This window comes from Ursus americanus, chromosome 29, assembly GCF_024610735.1.
Source record: "Ursus americanus isolate L20-20 chromosome 29, mUrsAme1.1.p, whole genome shotgun sequence".
Classification (NCBI taxonomy): Eukaryota; Metazoa; Chordata; class Mammalia; order Carnivora; family Ursidae; genus Ursus; species Ursus americanus.
This window is the reverse complement of record NC_142155.1, coordinates 16,882,500-16,905,740: the sequence shown is the minus strand read 5'-3', so window position 1 is coordinate 16,905,740 and position 23,241 is coordinate 16,882,500. Positions and strand designations below refer to the sequence as shown.

General features: G+C 33.5%; 1 protein-coding gene across 1 annotated transcript in view; it reads right to left on the bottom strand.

Annotated features, from left to right (window-relative positions):
• EYS (EGF-like photoreceptor maintenance factor) overlaps positions 1–23,241 on the bottom strand; it is a 1,472,906-nt gene that overhangs the window by 991,879 nt on the left and 457,786 nt on the right. Inside the window, 1 exon segment of the mRNA XM_087856898.1 lies at positions 7,119–7,378. Coding sequence (XP_087713024.1) covers positions 7,119–7,378 — 260 coding nt within the window.

The following is a 23,241-nucleotide window of genomic DNA, read 5'->3' as shown; positions in this document are numbered from 1 at the left end:
AAGCCTTCAAGTTAAACTCTGAAGTTCCATGCTTGTAATTTCATTCATGTACTCACTATTGTATCCTCAGCATTAAAAGCAAAATTAAAGAGTTATTTCCGAGTTAATATGGTTCTCTTAATTTTAGGTGAGTTATAATTCTAACACATTTCACTATTCATAAATCACCATTGCTATCATATTTAAATTATAAATGTTATAGTGCAGTTATAAATAACATAATAAGCTTTTTCTTTAAGTGTAGGGTTTTGTTTCTGTTTTTTACAAGTTAAAGATTTAGAAAGTTGGATGCATTACACCATTCCTACTTTTAGCATGACTAGCTTTCTCTGGGAGGCAGGGTATTTTGACATTAAGATGTTTCTAGAAATGTTCTTTGAGGCACTGGGACTCAAGGGCATTGACTAGCTGGAGAAGTAGTACCAGTGTGCCCTCCTGAGTTCAGCTGGGCTGATAAATCAGAAGAACATTCAGAACCTGCATACTCGGGAAGCTCACAGAATAACCTTGTTTTCTGTGATTTTGCCTTATTAATTTAGTTTGACATTTCTGGGATGGAGCTTTATTACCAACCAGCAACATATGTCAATGGGCTGAGGAAATTAGATTGCTAAAATGCAGTAGACATTGGGAGAAAAAAAATAAAGTAGACACGGATTGCATTTAAAATAAACCAAAGTTTGGCTGAGAAAGCCTATATTCAGAGGATTTAAAAGAGAAAAATGTATATATACTTAGTCCCAAACTACACTTTCCATAGTCCTTGGTGTTAGAAGTATTTGTTTGTGTGAAGGGTATTTGTTTTGAATATATGCAGTGACAGCTAAAAGTCTGTCAAACTTTAAGTATAGTGAATTCATTCTATGTTACTTTCCTGTTATTTATCCCTGTCCAGAATCCTGCTGACTCTATTAACTGCAATAGAGTGTTTTACACACAAATAATGGGACATTCTCAAACGGATTGGAATCTCTTGATCTTCTCCTTATAATGGCTTGCCTATACCATGTCACAGAGAATGCATGTGACTGATTAATATTTTTACATCTTCCCATCCCCCCAAATATTTCATAAGTTACACTACTTACCGTTCATGTTTAGGAGCCAAATTAATGTAGATTATAGGTATAATTTTTTAAATCACTTAATATTTTCTATTTCTAAAAAAATTCATTTTGTATTTGATTCTCCTCAGGGGATGGCACAGAACAAAGTACATTAACAATAGTTAGATTTTCATGAAACTTTAGGAGGAAACATTTTGTCATTCAGGTCTATATCTTGACAACTCTCACATTAGAAGCAATACCACTAGGAATAATTAGGAAAGAAAGTAAATAGGGAAAAACTAGAGTATATCTTTCATGTATTCAATAAATTAGTGTTAAAATCACACATGTTAAAATAAAAACTAAACATATTAAAAAATGCATTTTCAAAAGCATTAGAAAGGCATTATTTTTATTTTTTTCTTAATTAAAAAATTAATTTACCTAGATTTTAAAGCTTTATGAAAACAAAAAACAAAGAGATTTTTCTCTTGGTGAGTTAGAAGTTTTTTAAACATTGTTTTATTTTTATTTTAAAACGATGTGATACAAATGTTAGCATTCTTGAAAAATTAACCAATATTACAAAATAGTTGCAGATTAAATTCAAACATTATGAAATATGAAAAGATAGAACTAATATTTCTAAAAGGCCTAACAAGGTTTTTTAACACTGATTTTAAGAAAAAATTTTAAAAATGAGTATAAAAGCTCATATTTTAAAATACAACAAATAACAGGCATGCTTTTAAGTTAATTAGTAGCAATATATATTTTCTTTGAAGAATTTCCCCAATATAAATATCTACAGCCAGCTAAACCTAATGCACACATGCTACCACACAAGCACATGTTTTTAATTGTCAAAAAGAGCAAACTGCGGGCTTCAGAGGGGAGGGGGTGGGGAATGGGATGGGTAGTAAGGAGGGCACGTATTGCATGGTGCACTGGGTGTTATACGCAACTAATGAATCATCGAACTTTACATCAAAAACCAGGGATGTACTGTATGGTAACTAACATAATATAATAAAAAAATTTAAAAAGAATAATTTTTAATTTAGATAAACTATATTGTCAAGTAACACATTTATTTGGTGCCTGGAATTATACACCTTAGGTAATGTGGCATTACCATAATAATAGTACATGTACTGGGGTAATAGACACATCTAAATGCAACTGCTTGCCTCCTCTGGTACTATAAATCCATCAAGCTTAGAATGCCGATTGTAAATCAATAGCACGTGTAAATGATCTGATTCTTCCTTCCACTAAGACATTTTACAAGTACTCTTTGCCACATTTTAATCCTTTGTAAAGTGTCATTTAAAACAAAAACAAAAACAAAAAACTTTTGCTCCTTTCACCTTGGAGACATATGGATGAAGTGGCTACATTTGGAAACAAAGCCTTTTAAATTAAATTGAAAGTACTGGATAGGTTGTGTTCTTGCCTATAAACTGAAACATAATTCAAGAGCAGAAAGATAAAGAAACTTTCTTAAGGAGAGTATTAGAAAATAAATTTATTTTAAGCATGAAATGATTTTAAATCTCTCACTATATACACACATGTGCTGGTAACGGCGATCCGACTGCATGCTATACACACATCCACATGCATTTTATCTAAGGTCCTCTCTACCTCTGTTAACCTCATAGCATTCTTATATTCCATTTCTGCCTGCAAGTTGAACTGCATTTATTCAACTTCTTGTACTTAATTACCTCCTTCCCTTTACTGTACACATTAGATATGACTCTTTTGATCACATACACTATAAACAAAAATACTAACTTATACAAGGAATGGCATTTATTAGTAGCCTAACTGGGAAGGATACCTAGAAGTTTGCAGAATTTAAGAAAGAACCATAGTAACTGCCAGGACAACTTCTTTGACAAACATTTCTTCCCTACTGCATTCAGATCTCTATGTGAAGGGAACATGCACCAGCTGAAAAACTCTAGCAAAAAGAGAAAAGCTTTTTCTCTTATCAATTCCAAGGAAAGGCTCTCAGTGTCAATACTCCAGTCCTCTGCTGACATGGATCAATCATAAGTGCCAGAGGGATGGAGTTTTCTCTCTGTCTCAGCTTGAGTTCTTCCAAAATAAGAATATGAGGAAATAATATGCACACAAGTACCTTATTTGAGAGGTGATCCTGTAAATTATTGCAAAGGAGTGGAGAAATAAAATAGGGGAGAGAGGGCCTTAAAGAGCAGGTTATTACTGTGGGCAATGAAGGCTCTAAGGCTGCTGGGGATCCTCTTAGAGATCATGTGGAACATAACTCAGAGTTGTCACACTACATAAGAAAGGTGGGGTATGCATCCACAAAGTACGAGAGAGCTCTTACTATGTTGTACTTTAATAGTTAATTTATGTGTCTCTCCTTGAACTTTAAATTCCTTGAGGGTGTATCTTTGCCATGTTTAATTTCCCCAGAACCTGTCTCAACACTTGACACATGGTAGGAAATCAATAATGCTTGTTGAATCAGTTAATAAAGAATACAATTTTTAGATCTCTAGAACACTACCAATATGTAGTTACAAAACTGGCATGTGTTATATACAGAGCATAGTGCAGAGAGGCAAAAAAAAAAAAAAAAAAAACCAAAACAAAACTATAGCATAAAATAAATGTTGGGGTGTGTAAATTGCATACAAATTATCAGAAGCTAACAGTATAAGGTACCTACAGTAAACCCCATTTGTTTCTAGGAATCTTATGAAATTATATTCATCTTTCTATGTGCTATTTTTATGCTTATTAAAGCACTGATTTTTTAACCACAGAAATTGTTTAAACAAATAGGATTTCACATAAAACAAACCTGTATTGAATTATTACTGCTAAATGCTTTTCTGTCTACCTATTTTGTGCTAGAAAATGTTCAATGTTCATAGGGACCAAATTAACTCACCTCCATTCTATACAGAAGACAGAAGCACTGTCCTTACTTTCTCCTGCAAAACATGATCACCATAGTTCTGGTGTTTTACTACACCTATAATTTTTAAGTAGCTCACATTGTACCCAAATGGATTAGATGGTTTTGACTGTAAGTTTCAATTGCACTAAGCAAAATAGTTTACTTTGTGAGCATTCAGTTTGGCATAAATCAAAGTATCAGTTATTCTAGTTGCTCATTCTTTAGAGTGAATTTTAATGCCACTTATAATTTAGTTGTCTAGTACATAGTCACATTACTACTCCGGCTTTGGGATTTTATCTATATTCATATTTAAATTGTGACAGACCCTGTAGGCTGACTAAAAACTGTGAATAGAATTTCAAAAATGCATATGCTGAACTCCTAGACCTTAAGCCTTAAATCTCTTTTCTTGTGATGCCCTATATTCTAGTCACTTGGCAAACACCAACAGCTTGCAAAGAATTCCAGTGGAGCTTCCAAAGCCTATATCTGTATAAGAGGTTAAGTCTTGGAATTCTTTGTGGTTTTAAATTTCACTCCTTTTAAAATGGAATTTGATCAGAATATTTTCTTTAAGAAATAATATAATGGCTTTGGTGTAGATCCTATTTCAAACAACAGGTATTAAATACCTCAGGGCACAGGGTCTAAAATATTCCACAGTCAACCTCTTTTTAATATTCTGAGGTAGCTTTTTAAAGCAATGTCTCAGGCTTTAGTTTTTGATCTGCTACTGAGGTTGAACAACTACGGTCAACAGTAAGTAAACATTTTTTACAGTAGTTCGATCTCATTTACAGAAACTTACTCCTACAATTTCTTAGGTTTAGAAACATTTTTCAATTTCAAATGTATATATGAAGCAAAACAGTTTAGAAACAATGTACTCTTCAAATATGTCTTTGTGCTGAATCATAATTAGAAAGGTATAAACACATGATTCATTGTGCCCACCTGCCGCTCTATCCAAAGCATTAATTCGAAGTGGTCATATTTCTCTGAAAGGCTTAAGTAGAATGATAAAATTCCAAGAAAACAAACAAACAATATTTTACTAATATACAATGGTGACATCTAAATTGTCCTCAAGATATGTTTGTGATGCTCGCGAAGCTGGAAAATCTTATTACTAGTTTGATAGTTGATGATAAGGTTTTATGATATCTTTGAACATTTCTTTCCCTCATCCCACAACAGGAAAGGATTCTTATTAGATTATATAAATTCACCAAATGCATTTATGAATTGCATATAAATTATCAAAAATTTTATGTGAAAAAAAACATGCCCACCTTGTAGAAAACTATCTTTGGTGAAAATAGAGGAGGTTTTATTTATTTATTTATTTATTTATTTATTTATTTATTTATTTATTTATTTAAAAATATTTTATTTATTTATTTGACAGAGAGAGAGAGACAGCCAACGAGAGAAGGAACACCAGCAGGGGTAGTGGGAGAGGAAGAAGCAGGCTCCCAGTGGAGCATGGAGCCCGATGTCGGGCTCGATCCCAGGACCCTGGAATCATGCCCTGAGCCGAAGGCAGACGCTTAATGACTGAGCCACCCAGGCACCCCGGGAGATTTTATTTTAATTGAAGAAATATGCTGCTGCCTCTCATTAAATGTTTACTTATATTCTGAGACTGTATTAGTTGGCTAAGTAAAGCATCATGGAATAATCCTGCTGAATAAATTAGCTCCTCCCCTGCTACTGAATAATATTTCAGAAAGTTTCACTCTCAATCTTTGTTAAAAGGAAATTATCCACTTAAGTTATATACTTTATAATTACTGAGGTTTGCAGGGTATCAAATGTCCCCCTCACATTTTTTTCCTGTCTTGCTTTTCCTGACTCATTTCTGCAAACATGTGTCCATATGCCCTGTATGGCCACATTATTTGCTTTATAAAGCCTATGTCGTTTTTGCAAAAATGATGACTAATGGCTCTCCAGTTTGTAGCTCCAATCCCTCAGAAGGTCCAGAAGTTTTTGTCACGTACATACATTCAAGAACTTGCTTCTATAGCCTTATAATAGATTATCCTATACATCAGGAAGTTCTAGAGGATTTATAAAAACAAACAGAAACAGCTTTGACTAAGATACCCATTAACTGGTATAGTCTAAGCTGAATTTTTGGGACCGAAGAGTAAATAAGTAATGTCTTTATCTTTAATAAACCTCTTTTCTAGTAGAATTAGTAACAAGGAAAGAGACATGAAGCCATAAGTTGGTATTAGAAAATAAGTATCAGTTGTAGACTTTTATATACAATATGATCTTTATACTGTGCTTAGGACACATTCTTGTTATACTTAAAACCTACAGTGTGCTAGTTTTATGGCAGAAGCATTCCTGCTGAAGATGGTAATAGCTCTTGAGTAGTAAGCAGTACCTGAGCAATAAACATTTATATAGACCACCTGTACACTAATCAGACCTCTTTCAGTTACATCTGAAGAGATCCTAGTAAAGCATCTTTCAAAACAGTGTACGTTATTATTGGCTGATATGACCCAGAAAGCCAGAAGTAACTTGCTTCCGGAACAGTTGGATTCAGGTTTGCCAATAACGTTCTTTAATCTGCCAATTCTCTATCCTCTTCATAGACTCTATTCTATGATACAAAGTAGCCACCAGAGTCACATGATATTGGCTTAGCAACCAAAGTGGAAATAAGTGGTGTTCATAGATAGCTCCCTGAAAAAAGTTACAGTGAAGCATTTGATTACCCTAGATTCTATCTATGCTCACTTCTAACTAACTGCTATTGTTAGGAACACTGAATAGACAAGATTATTCAGGAAAAAGAAGCTGTTAACAAACAATGAGAGACTTCTTTAAAACAAACAAACAAACAAAAGCCAAAAACTATAGTTTTGCCTTTTCCTCTCCCCCTATTACTCCCCCTATACTAGTTAGGTTAACTTTTTAGATTATTTCTCCAGTCTTTTTATATACCTATATTTGGAGTCAAATACTTTCTAATTCTCCAACGTATATAAGTTTTCTCTCAACCATTTTTAAGCCATAATCTCATAAAAACAAAATAAATCAAACAAAAAAGTAAAATAAAAAAACAAAAAACAAAAAAAACCATTAAAACAAATATAAGCTCTTACCTTCTCTACACACACAATAATGAGTTCCATCTACTAAAGTCAAGCATGTTGAGTTGTTTCTGCAAGGGTCACCGAGTGGATCACAGGGGTTATAGTGTTGATGGCAAAATTTTCCAGTATAAAAGGGGGGACACAGGCATACAAACTGCCCAGGAGTGGTAGACTCATGACAAAGAGCTCCATTCATGCATGGGTCAGAGTCTCACTCATTTATTTCTTCACTACAGTTTTGTCCAGTCCATCCAGAAGTACACTCACAGCTGAAATAAAATTTTAAGAACTATGAACAGATTTATTCTTTGCATTTTCAATGAATTATTACATTGAACTAATATGTGGCATTTTTATTTATAACAAGATTAATAAATTATACATACTTTAAAAACATTGTTTGCCTAATTTCCTGAGACAATTCAATGTATATTACTGCGAGACTGACTGCAATGGCTAAAATACGATTTAAGAGGCATTTGGTAAATTTCTAGCACAGTAGGGCCACTGAGACAGATCAGAGAACAGTGCTACCGATTTCAATTTTAGCAACCATTGAGTTTAATTACCAATTGAGAAAATTTCCTCAATTATTTCTTTTATGTAAAATAATTTTCACTGTTTATAAGCCCGAGATGATATTTAATTCAATATCTTTAGCAACATGTGATTCTTATAATCACCAGAGTATTTATAACAAGGTGTTCTTTTATGCTAAATCTGGATTTCATTTCAGTTTTGCTTGCTTTTAAAAACATCTTTCCTCTAATATTTGAGTAATGTGGGAAAATTGAAGAGAAATCAAATAAAGCAAAAGTAAAGCATTTGGATCTTGTCTGTATATCATAGACTCTAGCTCGGTCTGTCAACCATCTAGTATCTGTCATCCTCTCAGAAATTTTTGAATTCAAATAGCACTATACTGTCAGTTATTTGCTAAGCCTGCACATGATTTCATCTTGCCCTAAAATTTGCTTGCCATACCCTTTAAAAATTTTGATCGATAACAATTATATTATAAACATTTCCATGACTAGCCTCCACTAATTAAACTTCTGGCCCCTCAGTGTGAATCTGAATCTCCATATTCTCATGTACATAATATATGCTGAAAATATTATAAATATTAATTGATATACGGTCTTCAGTTGGAATCATATTGACTTGCCTGAATTCTTTCATTTGGGAAATTGAAGATCAGAGAGCTTAATGAAATTGGTAATCTCAGAGAATTACTGTAAAGATCAAATAATAAAATGAATAAAAAGTGTATATAGTGCCTGACACCAACAATGCCTTCCCACCTATGGCGGTAACTAGGTGCAGTCACAGAATTTTAAAAAGCATTTGCTATCCTATTTATGCTTAAATAAAATATGCATCTCAACAATGAGGATTGCTTCAATTTCTAGTGGCACTTTACATTTATTTGTAAATCACACCTTATTTTAAAATGATCAAACGAATTATTCAATTTGATAACTCCAATAATGCTTTGAAATAAGTAGAAGTGTTTTTTTTTTTTTTTAATTCTCACCTTATAGATGAGATAGCCAGAAGTACAAAGGAGAAAAAATGACTTTTCCAAAGCCACTTGGTTGGCAAACTTGAGATCTGAAGCCTAGAACTCTTCCTCCAAGCTTCTCTCTTTTCTTTCTTTTTTTCTTTCTCGAAGGTTTCAAATCTATTATAAGACTACCCAGTATCTTGTGAAATAATGTTAAAAATAAGTATATCATATCCCAGCAAAATAGCTTCAGTACATTTATTTTATTTAAAGTAGCTTTACTTCTAAGTGGTGTTGCATAAATATTTTTCTTTTTCTTGTATTCTTTCATGAGTACAAAAATTCAACTTGACTACTTTAAAAGAGTTCCCTGTGAGTATCCAATAATGCTTGACTATTTAACATATGTGCTGACTGTTTGTTTTATCTTCTCAAATAACAGGTGGCCCAAGATTTCATGTGGTGTCCTTACAAGGATCAAATCCTCAGGAAAGCATCTGGCCATATGTCAATAGGGCTGATGATGCCAAGGTGAGGCCTCTGGAGATGAATGGATATTTGTGGAAAATAGAGTTCTAAAGAACAAAGTCACTATTTATAACTAACCATCAGACCTATACATTTATATATTTGAATCTGCTTTCATACATATCAGAGAAACGAGTCTCTGATGGATGGAAATACATGTTTTACGTGAGGGCTCCAATCTGGTTTTTAGTTTGTATCATGAAATAATTTCAGGATTCAGTATGAACTGGCAGGATTTTCCAAACTCACAGCTAGAAACAGGGTTTTTATGGATTGAAAAACCAAACAAGCAAACACATGTACTCTATGACTTTTTGAATATATGATTTCCAGTAGTAAACACTTGAAAACTAATTTAATGTGTACTTAAAGGTAGACTAATATATTCTAATTTGCTGTCTTCCCTGGTGAGATAACCAAAAATTCACTGGCATAAAATACACTGAATTCCTTCTAAGTAAGAACAACATTTCAATTCTTAAATATTGACTTAAAGAACCAAAGCTAATAATAGAAAATAAAGTAGACGTCATTGTTATAAAATAGGACAAGCAGTATTCATCAAAAAAAATCATTAGCTTCAGAAATTTTAGTTGATTCACAATTCTAAACATTAACCATTCTATACGTTCCTCTTACCATAAATATTGATATGCAATGACTAAATATTATTTGGTAATATTTATGTATAATTGTTTTGTATAAGTATACCAGCTTTATTGGCTATAAACTTATAAATATAAATCTCACAGTATATATAACTGAAAAGACTTCTTATATGAATTTATTCACTTATTGTTTGTTGAAGCCATTACTTATATGCAAAATAAAATCCCAATCAAAACTGGTAGGTAAAAAAGAAATGATAAGAACAGAAATAATAAAATGATATTATTATATTTTTTTATGTCTTAAAAAGTTGAGGGCACATAAAAAAGACGACATAAAAAATATAGGCTACTCAACTAAGTCATTCATTCTTTATTTTATTGTTTTATCCATTCACCTATTTGTTCATTCATTGTTATCTCATCAGGTATACCATTAACAAAACTATATTAATAATGTATTCAGAACGCCTGGGTGGCTCAGTCAGTTAAGCATCTGCCTTTGGCTCAGGTCATGATCCCAGGATCCTGGGCACTTCTCTCTCTCCTGTCTCCACCCCCCACTCCCACTAGTGCTCTCTCTCTCTCGCTCTCCCTCTCAAATAAATAAATAAATAAATAAATAAATAAAATCTTAAAAAAATAATGAATTGTACGATGGTCACTAATATACTCTTGACCACTGCAATCCTTCTGGAAAAAAAAATGTGGAAAACCATTTAGCTCACTTAGACTAGTAAAATTTATCTCAAGTAAACCACTTATTTTATTAGTAACATTAAAAGTACAAAACAGGACCAAAGACCATTCTGAAGAGTATCATGAAAGTGTAAATATGTAAAACGGCAGAAGATTGATGTGGGTGAAATGACACAGTGGAGATGGCCTAAAAAGTTCCAGCAACCACAGAGAAACTACCTTCCTTTGCATTCTACCCTTGAAGATACTAACATTTTCTTGTTGCCTTTAAGTATGGTAGTGACAAAATCAGATCGCTATTGAGTAGAAGATGGATAAAACTGGGAGAGCCTAGTAGCATGAAGATCATTCAGGAAGCTATTGTTTTATTATTGATAAGAGATTATGAGGACCTACGCAAAGGCATTAATTATATATACCATATTTGAACTACATTTCTGATATAGTTTGGAGAAGATTTGGACAATGATTAGTATATGTTGATGAGGTAGAGTGAGTAACAGGGAGTTTTTGGTGGAGTTTACCTTCAGTATTAGAGAATGGAGCCATTAGATGAGACAGGAAATGATAATAATGAGGATGGGAGAAGAGGAGAGGGTACTGATGCTTAATATACAGTCACTTAAATTAACTGCATGATTTAAGATGTTGTCCTGTATGTGGTAAGAAATTCAAATACTGAACTCTGAAAAAATCAAGGCTTGTGATAAAAATTCAAGGGCCATTCTAACAACTATTATCAGCAATAAATTAGCATCAAATAAATTTAACACTGGCCTTTTTATACAAAAATGTAAATTTATTAAAAATACAGGACAGTCCCTCTATATTGTGATATATTCTTCAATATTTTGTATTGAACCTGTATTTTATAAAACATCCCCTATATGGCAAAGAATAAGTAGGAAAAAAAATCATACTAGTCAGAATACCTACAAGTACTTGATTGGTAAAAACAAGTCTTAATGTTTTTTTTTTAAGGGTGAAGGGATTGAGTATACACTTTTCATGAATTTGAGAATTTCTATTTTAATATTGATAAAGGATCTTTCTATTCAGTCAAGCCTCATTATATATATGTGGATATATATGTATATATATGCATAAATATACAATATATATAAAGATACATACTTTCTTTATAATTTGGGATACATACTATTCATCCATCATTTATCTATACTGAAAGAATTATTTTCTATATGTTTTTAAGTAATGTACATTTTGATGTAAATGAACTATTTGGATATTTCCTTGGAATAATTCTATTTATCTATATATTTACAGTATTCTACATGATTTAAGCTCTGTGCTGTGTGAAAAGACTTTCTCACAGTTGTTGAACTTAAGTTGTTGATCAGCATCTCCAAAAAGAATTCTAGGCTTTTTCAAGATTCAACGGATTCCTCATTTCATAGCAAGAAGCTGAAGTGCCAGCCAAGCAGAAACAAAATACATTGGGTCAAACCTCTAGTACATTCACATTTAAAACCCGAAGAAAATCTGGTGAAATGCATGTTGTATTTGGGAGAAAAGTCAAAATTCATACACTTAAATCTGGGACTAGAATACAGAGCCAACGAAATGTTGGACAGTAAAAGGAGATGCACATTTTTTCATAATAATCATAATATGGAAAACATAAGAATGGGACATTTGATCACTGAGACAGATGGTCAGATTTTAGTAGGTTTTTTAAAGCTAGAACAAACAAGAAAATAATCTTGAAAGAAAATTTTAAAAAAAGAAAGTGAATTTTTTAATAATAATCTAAACAAGGTAAAATAAAACACTTGCATAAAAAGGCCGAGTACAAGATAGTTGAAGCTACTGTCCTCTGGGTTTACCCATTGGTACAGGAATATGGCTAATGCTACAAACATGAGTAACATGAATAATTGCATAAGTCAACTTTAATCATAACCGTAGTTTAGATTTAAAATGTATAAATTTAATATCTTTAAATTCTTAGATTTTATATTTCATTTTTGTGTTTTGACAGCTTGTGTGTGTAAACAAAACAAATTGATGGTGTGCCAGTTTTCCTGAGCAAAGAAGTACTGCTTCTGGCTCTTGGTTTTTCCCAAAATGGATTCTTTGGATAAGTCAATGTAAGTCTGCTTTTAAATATAATTTTCTAAATATTCAGATAAATTTATAGTTGTACCTTTTTACTCTTTAAATTTTTATCTAAGTATATGTATGCATGTGAATGACAATGTATAATATAAAGTATAACATTGGGTTCAAACATTCAAACTGCATTTAAAAAATATATATATAACATTTTAAATACAGTTGGAGAATATATAAAATCTCTACATTTTTTTTCTTTCAAGTACAGTTTGAGTAGGAGACATTTAGAATACAAAATAAGAGGCAGAGTGTTATTTAACGGAATGAAAGTACTGAGATGTGGAACTTAAATAAATGTATGAACATTTTGAAAAATAATTCATAAATGTGCATTATGGCAGAAATTTTACAGGGAGAAACATTTTAAACTCCAAATTTAATAAATGTCAGACTTATGTTTCAAAAGAAAATCAACTGAGCAAGCAAAAGCCTAAGTACTTTCATACATTTTGAAAATGTATTATAAGCAAATAAGAAATGAAATAAATCTTTAGTTTGTTGTTGGGACTAGCAGTTTAATAAATAGTATATCTGTTACAAAATATGTGTTTGTGTTTGACATATATATGTATCAGCAACTTATACTCTAATTACCAATCATGCATCCTTAGTTCTAGGCTGTACGCATATAATACAATTAATTATTAACTGTAGCACAATTTTGGTTAGCCATTGTCAAAAATATGTGAAATAAACATACTTAAGAAGAAAGCTAATAAGTTTTTAGAAATATAAATATTATTTAGGCCCATTTTTTCATTAAAATTTAAACTATCTCCTTTAAAATATCCTAGATAATATTCACACTGCCTTTTATTTCTTTTTAAAGGAGGTATGAGATTATAGGAATAAATAAGGGAAACAGAGATAAGAAGGAAGGAGAAGCAGAGAAATCTCACAAAAAATGTCACTTAAGGGTCATCTGTGTCATAGGAACTATGTGGAAGTTATCTATATGCATGATCCTATTTCTTGACTGGACCCTTCCTGACACTTGGCCAGTCAATCCGTGGATGCTCTTATTAATTGATGCTCCATAATAACTAAGGAAGAATTACGAGAAGTATTATAGTAAACAATGGAAAAATAAATCAAAAGCTCAGAAAAATAAACATGGAAACTATGTATTTTATGTAGGGGCACAAGTCTGGTTTTGTTCTGCAAGAGGGTGTGGAGACCACTCTTATCAAAGTGGTGATACATACGCTTTTCAGAGGAGCATCAATTTCATTGAGAATCTTAGTCGTCTCTTGCACACAAAGACTGATTATAGGAGATACTGTTACCAAAACTGGCTTCTGTGGAGATGATAGGATTGGGGGAATTTAAAAGGAGTAGGTGGTGGCACATAATCTTCAGAGCAAGTAGGGTAAAATTATAATGATGACCAAGGTTAGAGAGATAGAAAGGGGGGTCCCGATCCTCAGAAAGCCACGGAGATACCTAAAAAAACACACTGTCTCTGGGAGCAGGACAGATTAGTAGATAAAGATATTCTTCAATTTACATAATCAGAATAAATCAAGACTGGATAATTAGGAGGTTAGGAGCAGCCTCTCCAGCTAAACATGATCCTTTGCCCAGATTTCAGACCTCAAACCCACTGGTTGAAGGAGAGGCCGGGTGCCCAGGAGAAAACATACTATAATACCACAATATATAGCAATGATTCCACCAACAGGATCTACAGCCATTTACTTTTGGAACTACATTTAGGAGAAAGAATGGCAAACATTTCAAGGATGTTGGACTTGAGTTCAATGTACCATTGAAATCTACGTTTCAGAAGCTTCATTGCCCTAGTTTTAGAATGGAGGCATATGGAGGCAAAGGAATAAATGTGCCTGACTCAGGCATAGCTCATAGTGGGTCCACTAGTTCCAACTGCCATTTCTCAGGCTCTAAATATATACTTGAAATAGACTTATTTTTTTAGTTAGTAGAACTTTCACACCATTTCTTTGCCTGGGGATTAGAATTATAAAGAATGCTAACTGGAAGCCACTAAACCTGTCTCTTCACTGAACTCCTACTCTCCCGCCGGTAACATAAATTCAAAACAACATAGCACCCTAGGGGAAAAGCAGAAATGACACCACCTTTGAAGGAAAAGGCAGATCCACTATCATTTCTCCACTCCATTCACCAGATTGGTCCTTACAAAAAAATATACATCACTTTGAAGACGACAACAGACAACTCAAATTTAACCAAGTAGTAGTTCAATTGCTGCCATTGTTCTAGATAGCATATTTGATCAAACAGAAAAACGCGGCCTCAGGTACACAGGATGTGGCCAAGAATGCAGAATGCTTTTCTTTTCTTTTGTTTTCTTTTCCTATTAGGCAGGAGGGTCAGAAACAGTGTACATTCATTTGGAACAGAATATGGTATACATCTAATGTCATAAGGCTACACTATCTCTCCCACTGTATCATAATATAATTTGAATGTAATTGGACTGTCTGGACATTCTGCAGACTGTCACACTGATCTGAATGTTTATGACATTATTTATTATTATGTTATTCAAACTGGATGAGCAATAAATGGTAAATAGGATAAAAACCTTATGAAATACACACGTTCCAGCGGGTGACAAATAAACCTTATGAAGACTCAAGGTCCTGTCACAAATGAAGTTGTCAGAGATCCAATGTTCTAAAGCATGCTGGGATAGCTCTTCCAAATTAAGGACAAATTATTCAATCTTATATTTCACACACTAAAGACAAATTAGTGCACCTTATAGCATACACCACTAGAAGGAAAGTACAACACTTGGAAGGCCTCTTCGATTATAATGGCACAAATATTGCTCCAACCCACTGACCTAGGGATATAAATGGCTGGCAGCTTTAAAAGAATCCCAGAGCAGACTTGGTAACAGGTTCAGGCCAAAGTGCAAGTAGATTTGTCTTTTGCACTATGAAACTCAACAAGTTCTGTAGTATTTGAGTTATTAGTGGTATTAGTGACGGCAAACCCCAAGAGATGAATCATTACATACATACCTAGGGTTAGAGCAAGACCAGAGATATTCCAGTTGATGGTAAAGAGAATATAAAGTGGGTTGGGAGGAGAGAGATGAAGTATATTAGTTATGGCCTGTGGACCAGCTGCAGAGGTAGGTGTTAGAATTTACTACTCATCCTGTTATAATTTATCCCCAGAAAAGAAGCTAACTAGAATTCTGGAATAGAATTTTACAGAACTTATAAGAAGCAAATGTATCTGCGGATATCGAGGTAAATTTTTTTTCTCTTTCCCTTTCTTTTTTCTTTCTTTTCTCTTTTCTTTTCTTTCTTTCTTTCTTTCTTTCTTTCTTTCTTTCTTTCTTTCTTTCTTTCTTTCTTTCTTTTCTTCTTTCATTTATTCATTTACCTTTATAGACAGGTATAGTGGTACAGTTGATACAGACAAAAATTGTACACCTTTAGTGAGTATATCTTGATGAGTCTAGACATATGCATACATCTGTGATACCATCATCATTATCGAAGTAATAAACATATACATCTTTTCCAAAACTTTCTTGTGTTCTTTTGTGTGTATGTTTTGTGTAAGAACACTTAACATGAGATCTATCCTCTTAACATATTTTAAAGTGCACAATATTATATTATTAACTATACATGCTAGTGGACATATAGTTCAACCTAGTACTAAAGCCCTCATTTTCCCTGTTCCTGGGAACTTTGGTGGATCACAGCTATAGAAGTTGCCCTTAGCTCAAAAGAACCACTTCACTCAAAGTCACTCTCTTTTTTGGGACAGCTCATACCCAATGACTGGTACGTGCAGGAATACGAAGTCTAAGCCCCCATGCCTCAATGTGGGACAACTCTACTGGGCGATCCCTGCTCTAGAGTTCCCAGTGGGATTGGGGAGCCTCCACTGTCTTTCCATGGCAATTCACCTTCTGCTTCTGTCTGATTATGCATCTTTTTTATGTCCACATAAGTTTTCTTTTTCAAAAAAAACTTCATTGTGATAAAAATGACATATAAAAGCACTGCACATACATCAAGAGTATGTTACAATAAATTTCCAGCATGCCAATTTCTGTCTCAGAGTTGATTCCTGGGGAATTAAATCTGTGATGCGTTCACTGAGTGAGTGCCAAATGCTTTTATTCTACTTCTAGAAATATACACATGCATGGACACAGGAATATGTTTTATGTTCTTTTCTATTTTGTTGTTTATAATGGCTAAAAATCAAAAATAATAAAAATGACATTAAAAGGGCACTGGTTATACTATCTGGTATAATTAAAATAAATGATACACTTTTATATGTAATGAGTTAGAAAGATATCATTTTAAAATGCTATTATATACCATATAAGCTACAGTATATAAATTTAATTCCAATTGTGCCATAATATTTATACTTATGTACTTCTGTAATTACAGAAACTTTTTAGAAGCTTACAAGAGGCAGTAAGGTATATGGAGTAAAAATATGTATCAGAGGGTCAGGTGTTCTGGAGTCAAATGCCTCATAGTAGCTGTGTAAACTTGAATATGTTCTATCTCGGAGACTCCATTCTCTAAAAATGGGTACAATAAAATATCATTCTCAGGTAGGGACTATGTTAGGGACTATGCTAGCTACTACCCATAAAATATTTAGAGAAGTACCTGAGACACAGTGGACACTTTAAGGCTATTATTATTAAATATGACATATTGAGCAATGTGTTGGGTGGGAGACGGAGATTTTTTTTTCTTAATATAATTCTGTACCAATAACTTTTTCACTCGAATCATGTGATATTCTTAGAATAAAACAACTTCTTTTTTTAGTCGCTTGCTTTTCATTCTAATTTTGAAGCCTACTTTCATTCTGTAGCATGGGTTGGCAGCCCATGGTTTTTGTATTTTCTTTTATTTGTTCTATTTTACCTTTCACATATAGAGATCTGTGTATGGTAGTTGCCCATAAAGAAAGTGAGTGCATTCTCTTTGGATCCCCTCACTGTCAATCTGGTGGCTCCTCAATCCTTTTAACATCATTCTTTGGAAATCTGATTAATACATATTTCACTTTGTCTTTGCAAGACAGCTCTGTTACTGGGTGACAGCACCAGGAGTCATCGTGCATCAATTAACCTTCTGCTTAGCTTGGCATGATTGCCAAAGTGATGACGTGGATGTGTCCATCTTCCTTGCTTCTGCTTCCTTCCTCCTTGGAAAGAAGAGTGCTGCTGCACCAGAGAAAAGTCCCTTTTCCCTGCTGGGTTTCTGCTGGAATAGGCTTTCTACAAATCCTGAAGGTCCCCAGACCAGCAACTTCTGAATTTGGCTGGCCTATAATGGTAGAAGCGATTCTTGCCTCTAGCCCTCACATCTCTAAAACAGAAGATAAGATTAGCACTTCTCCAGATTCTCCACCATTATGCTGAAGAGATTTTTAGGACACAGTTCTGTAATTTTGTTTATTTGCTCATTTTTCACTCCAATCCTCACACTATATTTTGCTTATATCCATAATATTTCCAGGAAGTGTATGATATTACCCTCCTGTTGCAAAGACTAATGCTATCTTCCTTCTTTGTTGTTGTTCACTTAAAAAGGATATAAGAAAAGTCAACTTATTAGACAGTTATGATGAATTTGACATCTTAGGAAGAATTTTCAGAATACTGTGTCATTAGTGATATCATAGAAATAAATTTTGGTTAAATGAAGAACTGGAGGTATTTATTGAAGGAAAGGTTATTATTTCTTTACATATGCTCAGCAGTAAGATATCCGACTTCTTATAAAGTGATGTAGAGGTTCTCTTCTGTAAATATTTTGTAGGGTGACACTAATGATTTCATTTCCTTTTGGGATGCCTTTAGGAGTGAGTAAATGCCAAGTCAAGTTGACTACTCTCAGCAGAAAAGTTGTATGGTGGAAATAACAGCCCCAACTTTGACATATGTGGTACTGAAGCCTGGAAAATTGAACATATCAAGTTGCTGAAAGAGAATATTGCTTTCCAGAGCTTGATTGTGCGTAAACAAAAACAAATGATCTTTTAGTGTTTTGTTTTGAGTGCAGACGCGTACAAACTATCAATCAATATACTTCATTTCACTTCAAATATGAAAATATTTTCTAATTTGAGTAGTATATTATTGGGCTTAATTTTTTCTTCCAGATTTTCTAAAGTTAAGTTTGAAATTCAAAAATTCTAAATATATAAAGACTACTGTATTTATATCTCTATTACATACAGTGTTACACTTCAGAATATTTGGTAATATATTAATCCCAGTGCCACTAGAAGGTGCAATCGTGAAGTATGTAAAATTCTGAGATATGGAACTCCACCAGCTGACTCTGCCATTCGCCAGCTGCCCAAGGCATTTATGCTGTTGTCCAACTGACCATCCCGATTAAGGTCCCATTCTGCTTTGTTTTAAAAGCTTTCTTGTTCTCTCTCCATCAAATCTTACCTGTCTGCATCCCATTTCCTTAGTAATTTATTCAACATCTGACTAAATAATATGCTATTTTTAGCAATGAATGAAATGTTTATCCCTTTCCCACATATTTTCACTTTAATAAAATTCTTCAATGTCTCCATTAAAAAGTGTTTCCCATAACTGCCATTAAAACCAGACAATATGTTAATGTTTTTAAGGATAATAGCTGTTCCAACACCAGGTATTATGTTCATTTTAACTGAATAAATAGATCCACTAACATTTATGACAATATTAGTTTACTGTTTTTCCATTTTTATTATATCTATAAAGTTTTTATTAGTAGAGAACACAAATATATTGGAATTTTTGAATGTTTGCTTGTTTCCTATTTTTATACATAAATCTATACATTTTAGAGTAGGCTTTAATGTAATTTATGTTCATCTGTGTCCTCCTAAACTCTAAATATATAACCTGATTTTCCCATGCCAAAGTCTTTTTATTTTTAATTTCAGATTATATATAGTGCAATATAGAACTGGGAAAGTAGTGTGGACATTATCAGTTATCTATACGACACCCATTCTCCCTTGCCTATTTCTTCATATAACTGATTTTATTCAGGTATCTATTCCCTCCTCTGTATATCACATGCTAAATGGGAAGTTGATCCTATGCTGAATCCCCATGTCAAGGGTGAGTCTGACTGCTCTAAGACAGTGAATTTCAACTTTGACTACACGTTAGAATCACATACTAGTTTTTCAAAATCCTAAAGCTCAAATTGCATTCAAAGCTGATTAAATCTAAATCTCTCAGGGTGGTATGCAGGTCTTAGCATTTTTTAAGTGGTTCCAGTGTGCAGCCAAGTTTACTCAACTCCTGAAGTATCTTGTTTAGGAACCAGGGCTAAACTAATTAGCATTGATTTAGCATGGGCATTTGACACAAAGCAAAAGAGGTAGGATATTTACTGAAGTCTTGTGAGAAGTACGTTGTTCCCCCCTAAAATGAGGGAGCCTCCAGAAATGAGGCTCTCTCTCTTTCATTTGATGCCATGAGGTATATATGTGAAACTAGGATGGCTAACATCACTTTGCCACCATGAAGGACTATTTTATTGACACTGTAGGGGCAAGGGTAGGCTGCCCCAAGATGGGCTCCTTTGGCATGAACATTATTTTGAGTTAAAAGCAATCAAAACCCAGCAGATTCAGAGAGATACCTCTCTCTCAACTGTCTGCCTGTGGCAGGAAAAAAGTTTTTAACAAAAATTCCTCTTTACCTAAGAAACTTAACCAGCTCAATAGGGCAACCTTTGTTTTCCAAACACCTCCTCTTACCTTCCTGCTATTGGTCTTTCTCCCTTTGCTGTCTCAGGACCCTATCCCTCTCCTAGCTCATATAAGCCTCCTATTGCCTGACTGTCTTGGAATTTCCATGTCTGCGTGGATTCCCCATATATAGGAGATAAATTCGATTTTGTCCAGTGAATCTGTCTCACGTCAATTTGATTCTTAGTCCAGTTAGGACCTTGAACAGCAGAGTAAATTCTTCCTCCCCAATAATACATTCAGTATACATAATATTGGACAGCCATGTGATACTCACAGAAATGGGGTGATTTCCTACTCACGTGGCTCAGCTTATCTCTGGAATTTTAGTGAAATGAGCTGGTGATTTTGTTATCAGTTAAGCCAGTGTGAATCATATTTTCTAATATTTACACTTGAAACTCTCTAATATATATCTAAGAATTACATATTTCTGGAAAATAAAGATAATATTTATAAATACTTTGAAAATTTTTCATGTAATTTCAATTTGCAGTAACATGTTGTATTTTTTGCATGTGTTTAATCATTAGAACAAGGAAAACTCATAAAACCTATTTTAATAGTTTAATTGGTATAGCAAAAATTTTCAGTTACTAGTTCGAAATCTTCAGTTTTTTAAAGATCACTGACTGAAATACAAAAAGGGGTTGCTTTTGAGGCATGTGGGTGGCTCAGTTGGTTAAGCATCTGCCTTCAGCTCAGGTCCTGATCTCAGGGTCCTGGGATTGAGCCCCGAGTCAGGCTGCCTGCTCAGCCAGGAGTCTGCTTCTCCCTCTTCCCTGTTTGCATTCTCTCTCTCACTCTCTCAAATAAATAAAAAATCTTAAAAAAAAAAAAGGCAGTTGCTTTGCCTGAGGGAATGAAAGTAGTACTTTAAATCTGAAATCAGTGCAATCTGTACACAAAAATATCTATAGATCCATTGAGATTATTTACAGCTGGTCCCTTCTATTGACATTGCAATGTCTGAAATACGGGCATAAATCTACAATCCTAAATTTTATTTAATCATTTTGTTCTATAGTTCAGATGCTACAAAGTATAATTTTGATTAAATACGTCTAATTTTTTTTGACTTTTAATAATTTCATAAGCCAGTTATATCCCACTATTATTAAGAAGAAAGGCATTCCCAAGTTATTTGAAGCTCTTTATGAATCACTGCCTAATCGTATTTTGTCCATTATTCCTTCAAAAAGAACCACTGCCTTGAAATTTGGTTTATCATTTCCAAATACTTCATAATTTTATCAGTGTATGCATCTTTAAATAACATACAGTTTTGTTTAGTTTTGTGGGTTTTTTTTTTATTTTAAATGTCATTATATATGTTCCTTATTAACTTTTTATTTATATCTCCTTGCCTTCTTCTGAATTTGCTTTTTGATAAATATCTCAAGATATATAAAATCATAGACATTCTTTCTTTGGTATCCTTAAGAAAAAATACTCATTTTCAATGCCTGCCAAAACAAATCTTGAAAAAATTTGACATTTTGATGTGTTAATATACTAGCAATAGCATATGTAACAATAATCTAGGCAAATAATTTCTGAGGATAAATTATGATCTGCCAACAAGAGGCAGTGTAAATGTTATTAGAGGGTTCTATAACTCCCTAAATCTGGCTCAAGAGTTCTAAAGAAAAATAGAGCTTTTGGAAATGCTGGGAAGTAAAATTAGAGCCAGGAATACAGAACAGAGGAAATTAATATTTGTGAATTCTTCCTATGTGCAAAACACTGTATTTGGGACCATATGCATGCTAAATCAACAATATTGAAAAATAAGCATCATTCTTATTAAGACTCTGAGTGCTCAAGAACACAGGGTTAAAAATGGCAGGGTTCAAAGTGGATCATAGAGTTAAATGTAAAATGCAAAACCATATAACTTCTATTAGATAACATAGGAGAAAATCATAATCTTGGGTTTGGTGATGATATTTTAGATACAACACCGCAAACATAATTTATAAAAGAAAAAAATGATAAGTTAGATTTTGACAGGGAGCAAGAATTGCTCTCCACTTCAAGGGTCCTTCTAGCTAAACTAAGAGTCAAATTGACATAAGATAGGTTAACAGGAGAAAATCAAATTTAATAGCGTACATATGGGGAATCCACACAGACATGGAATTCCAAAACAGGCAAAATGAGGTATATATGTCATTCTCAGCTAAGGACAAGAATGTAGGGGTCTGGGACTTCAGAGGAAAGGAATGCACTTCACAGGACAATAAAAAGAGCAGATATTTGGTAATTAGATGCTTGCCCTGCCATATAGATGAGTTACTCAGATAAAATTTATTTCTGCTAATAACATTCTGGGAAAGACCCCCAACTAAAATTCTTCTGTGTAGTTAAGGGAGGGGCAGAAGTTTCTCTCGAGCCTGTAGGGTCTCAATAGTCTTCAGTTCAGAATAATGTTCATGCCAAAGTGGCCCATCTTGAAGCACCCTGCCCTTGGCCCCCACAACTTTATTAAAACTAAAAACTCTGCTCTGAAAAAGACACTAAGAGTATAAAAAGATAAAGGACTTACTAAGGAAAATCATTATAAAATATATATCTGAAAAAGATCTTGTTTCTAAAATATACTAAGAAATCTTAGAACTCAGCAAACAACTCAGTTTAAAACTGGAGAAAATATTTAAACAGATACTTCATCAAAGGAGATATAAAATGAGAAATACACATAGGAAACGATGCTCAGTACCATGTATTGCTGGGAATTCCAAACAAGACAACAATGAGAAGTCACTGCATACCTATCAGAAGGACTAAAATCCAAAACGCTGATAGTACCTAATGCTTGGGGGGACTGGAGACAATAGGAACTCTCACTCATTGCTGGTGAGAATGCAAAATGGTACAGCCACTTTGGAAGATA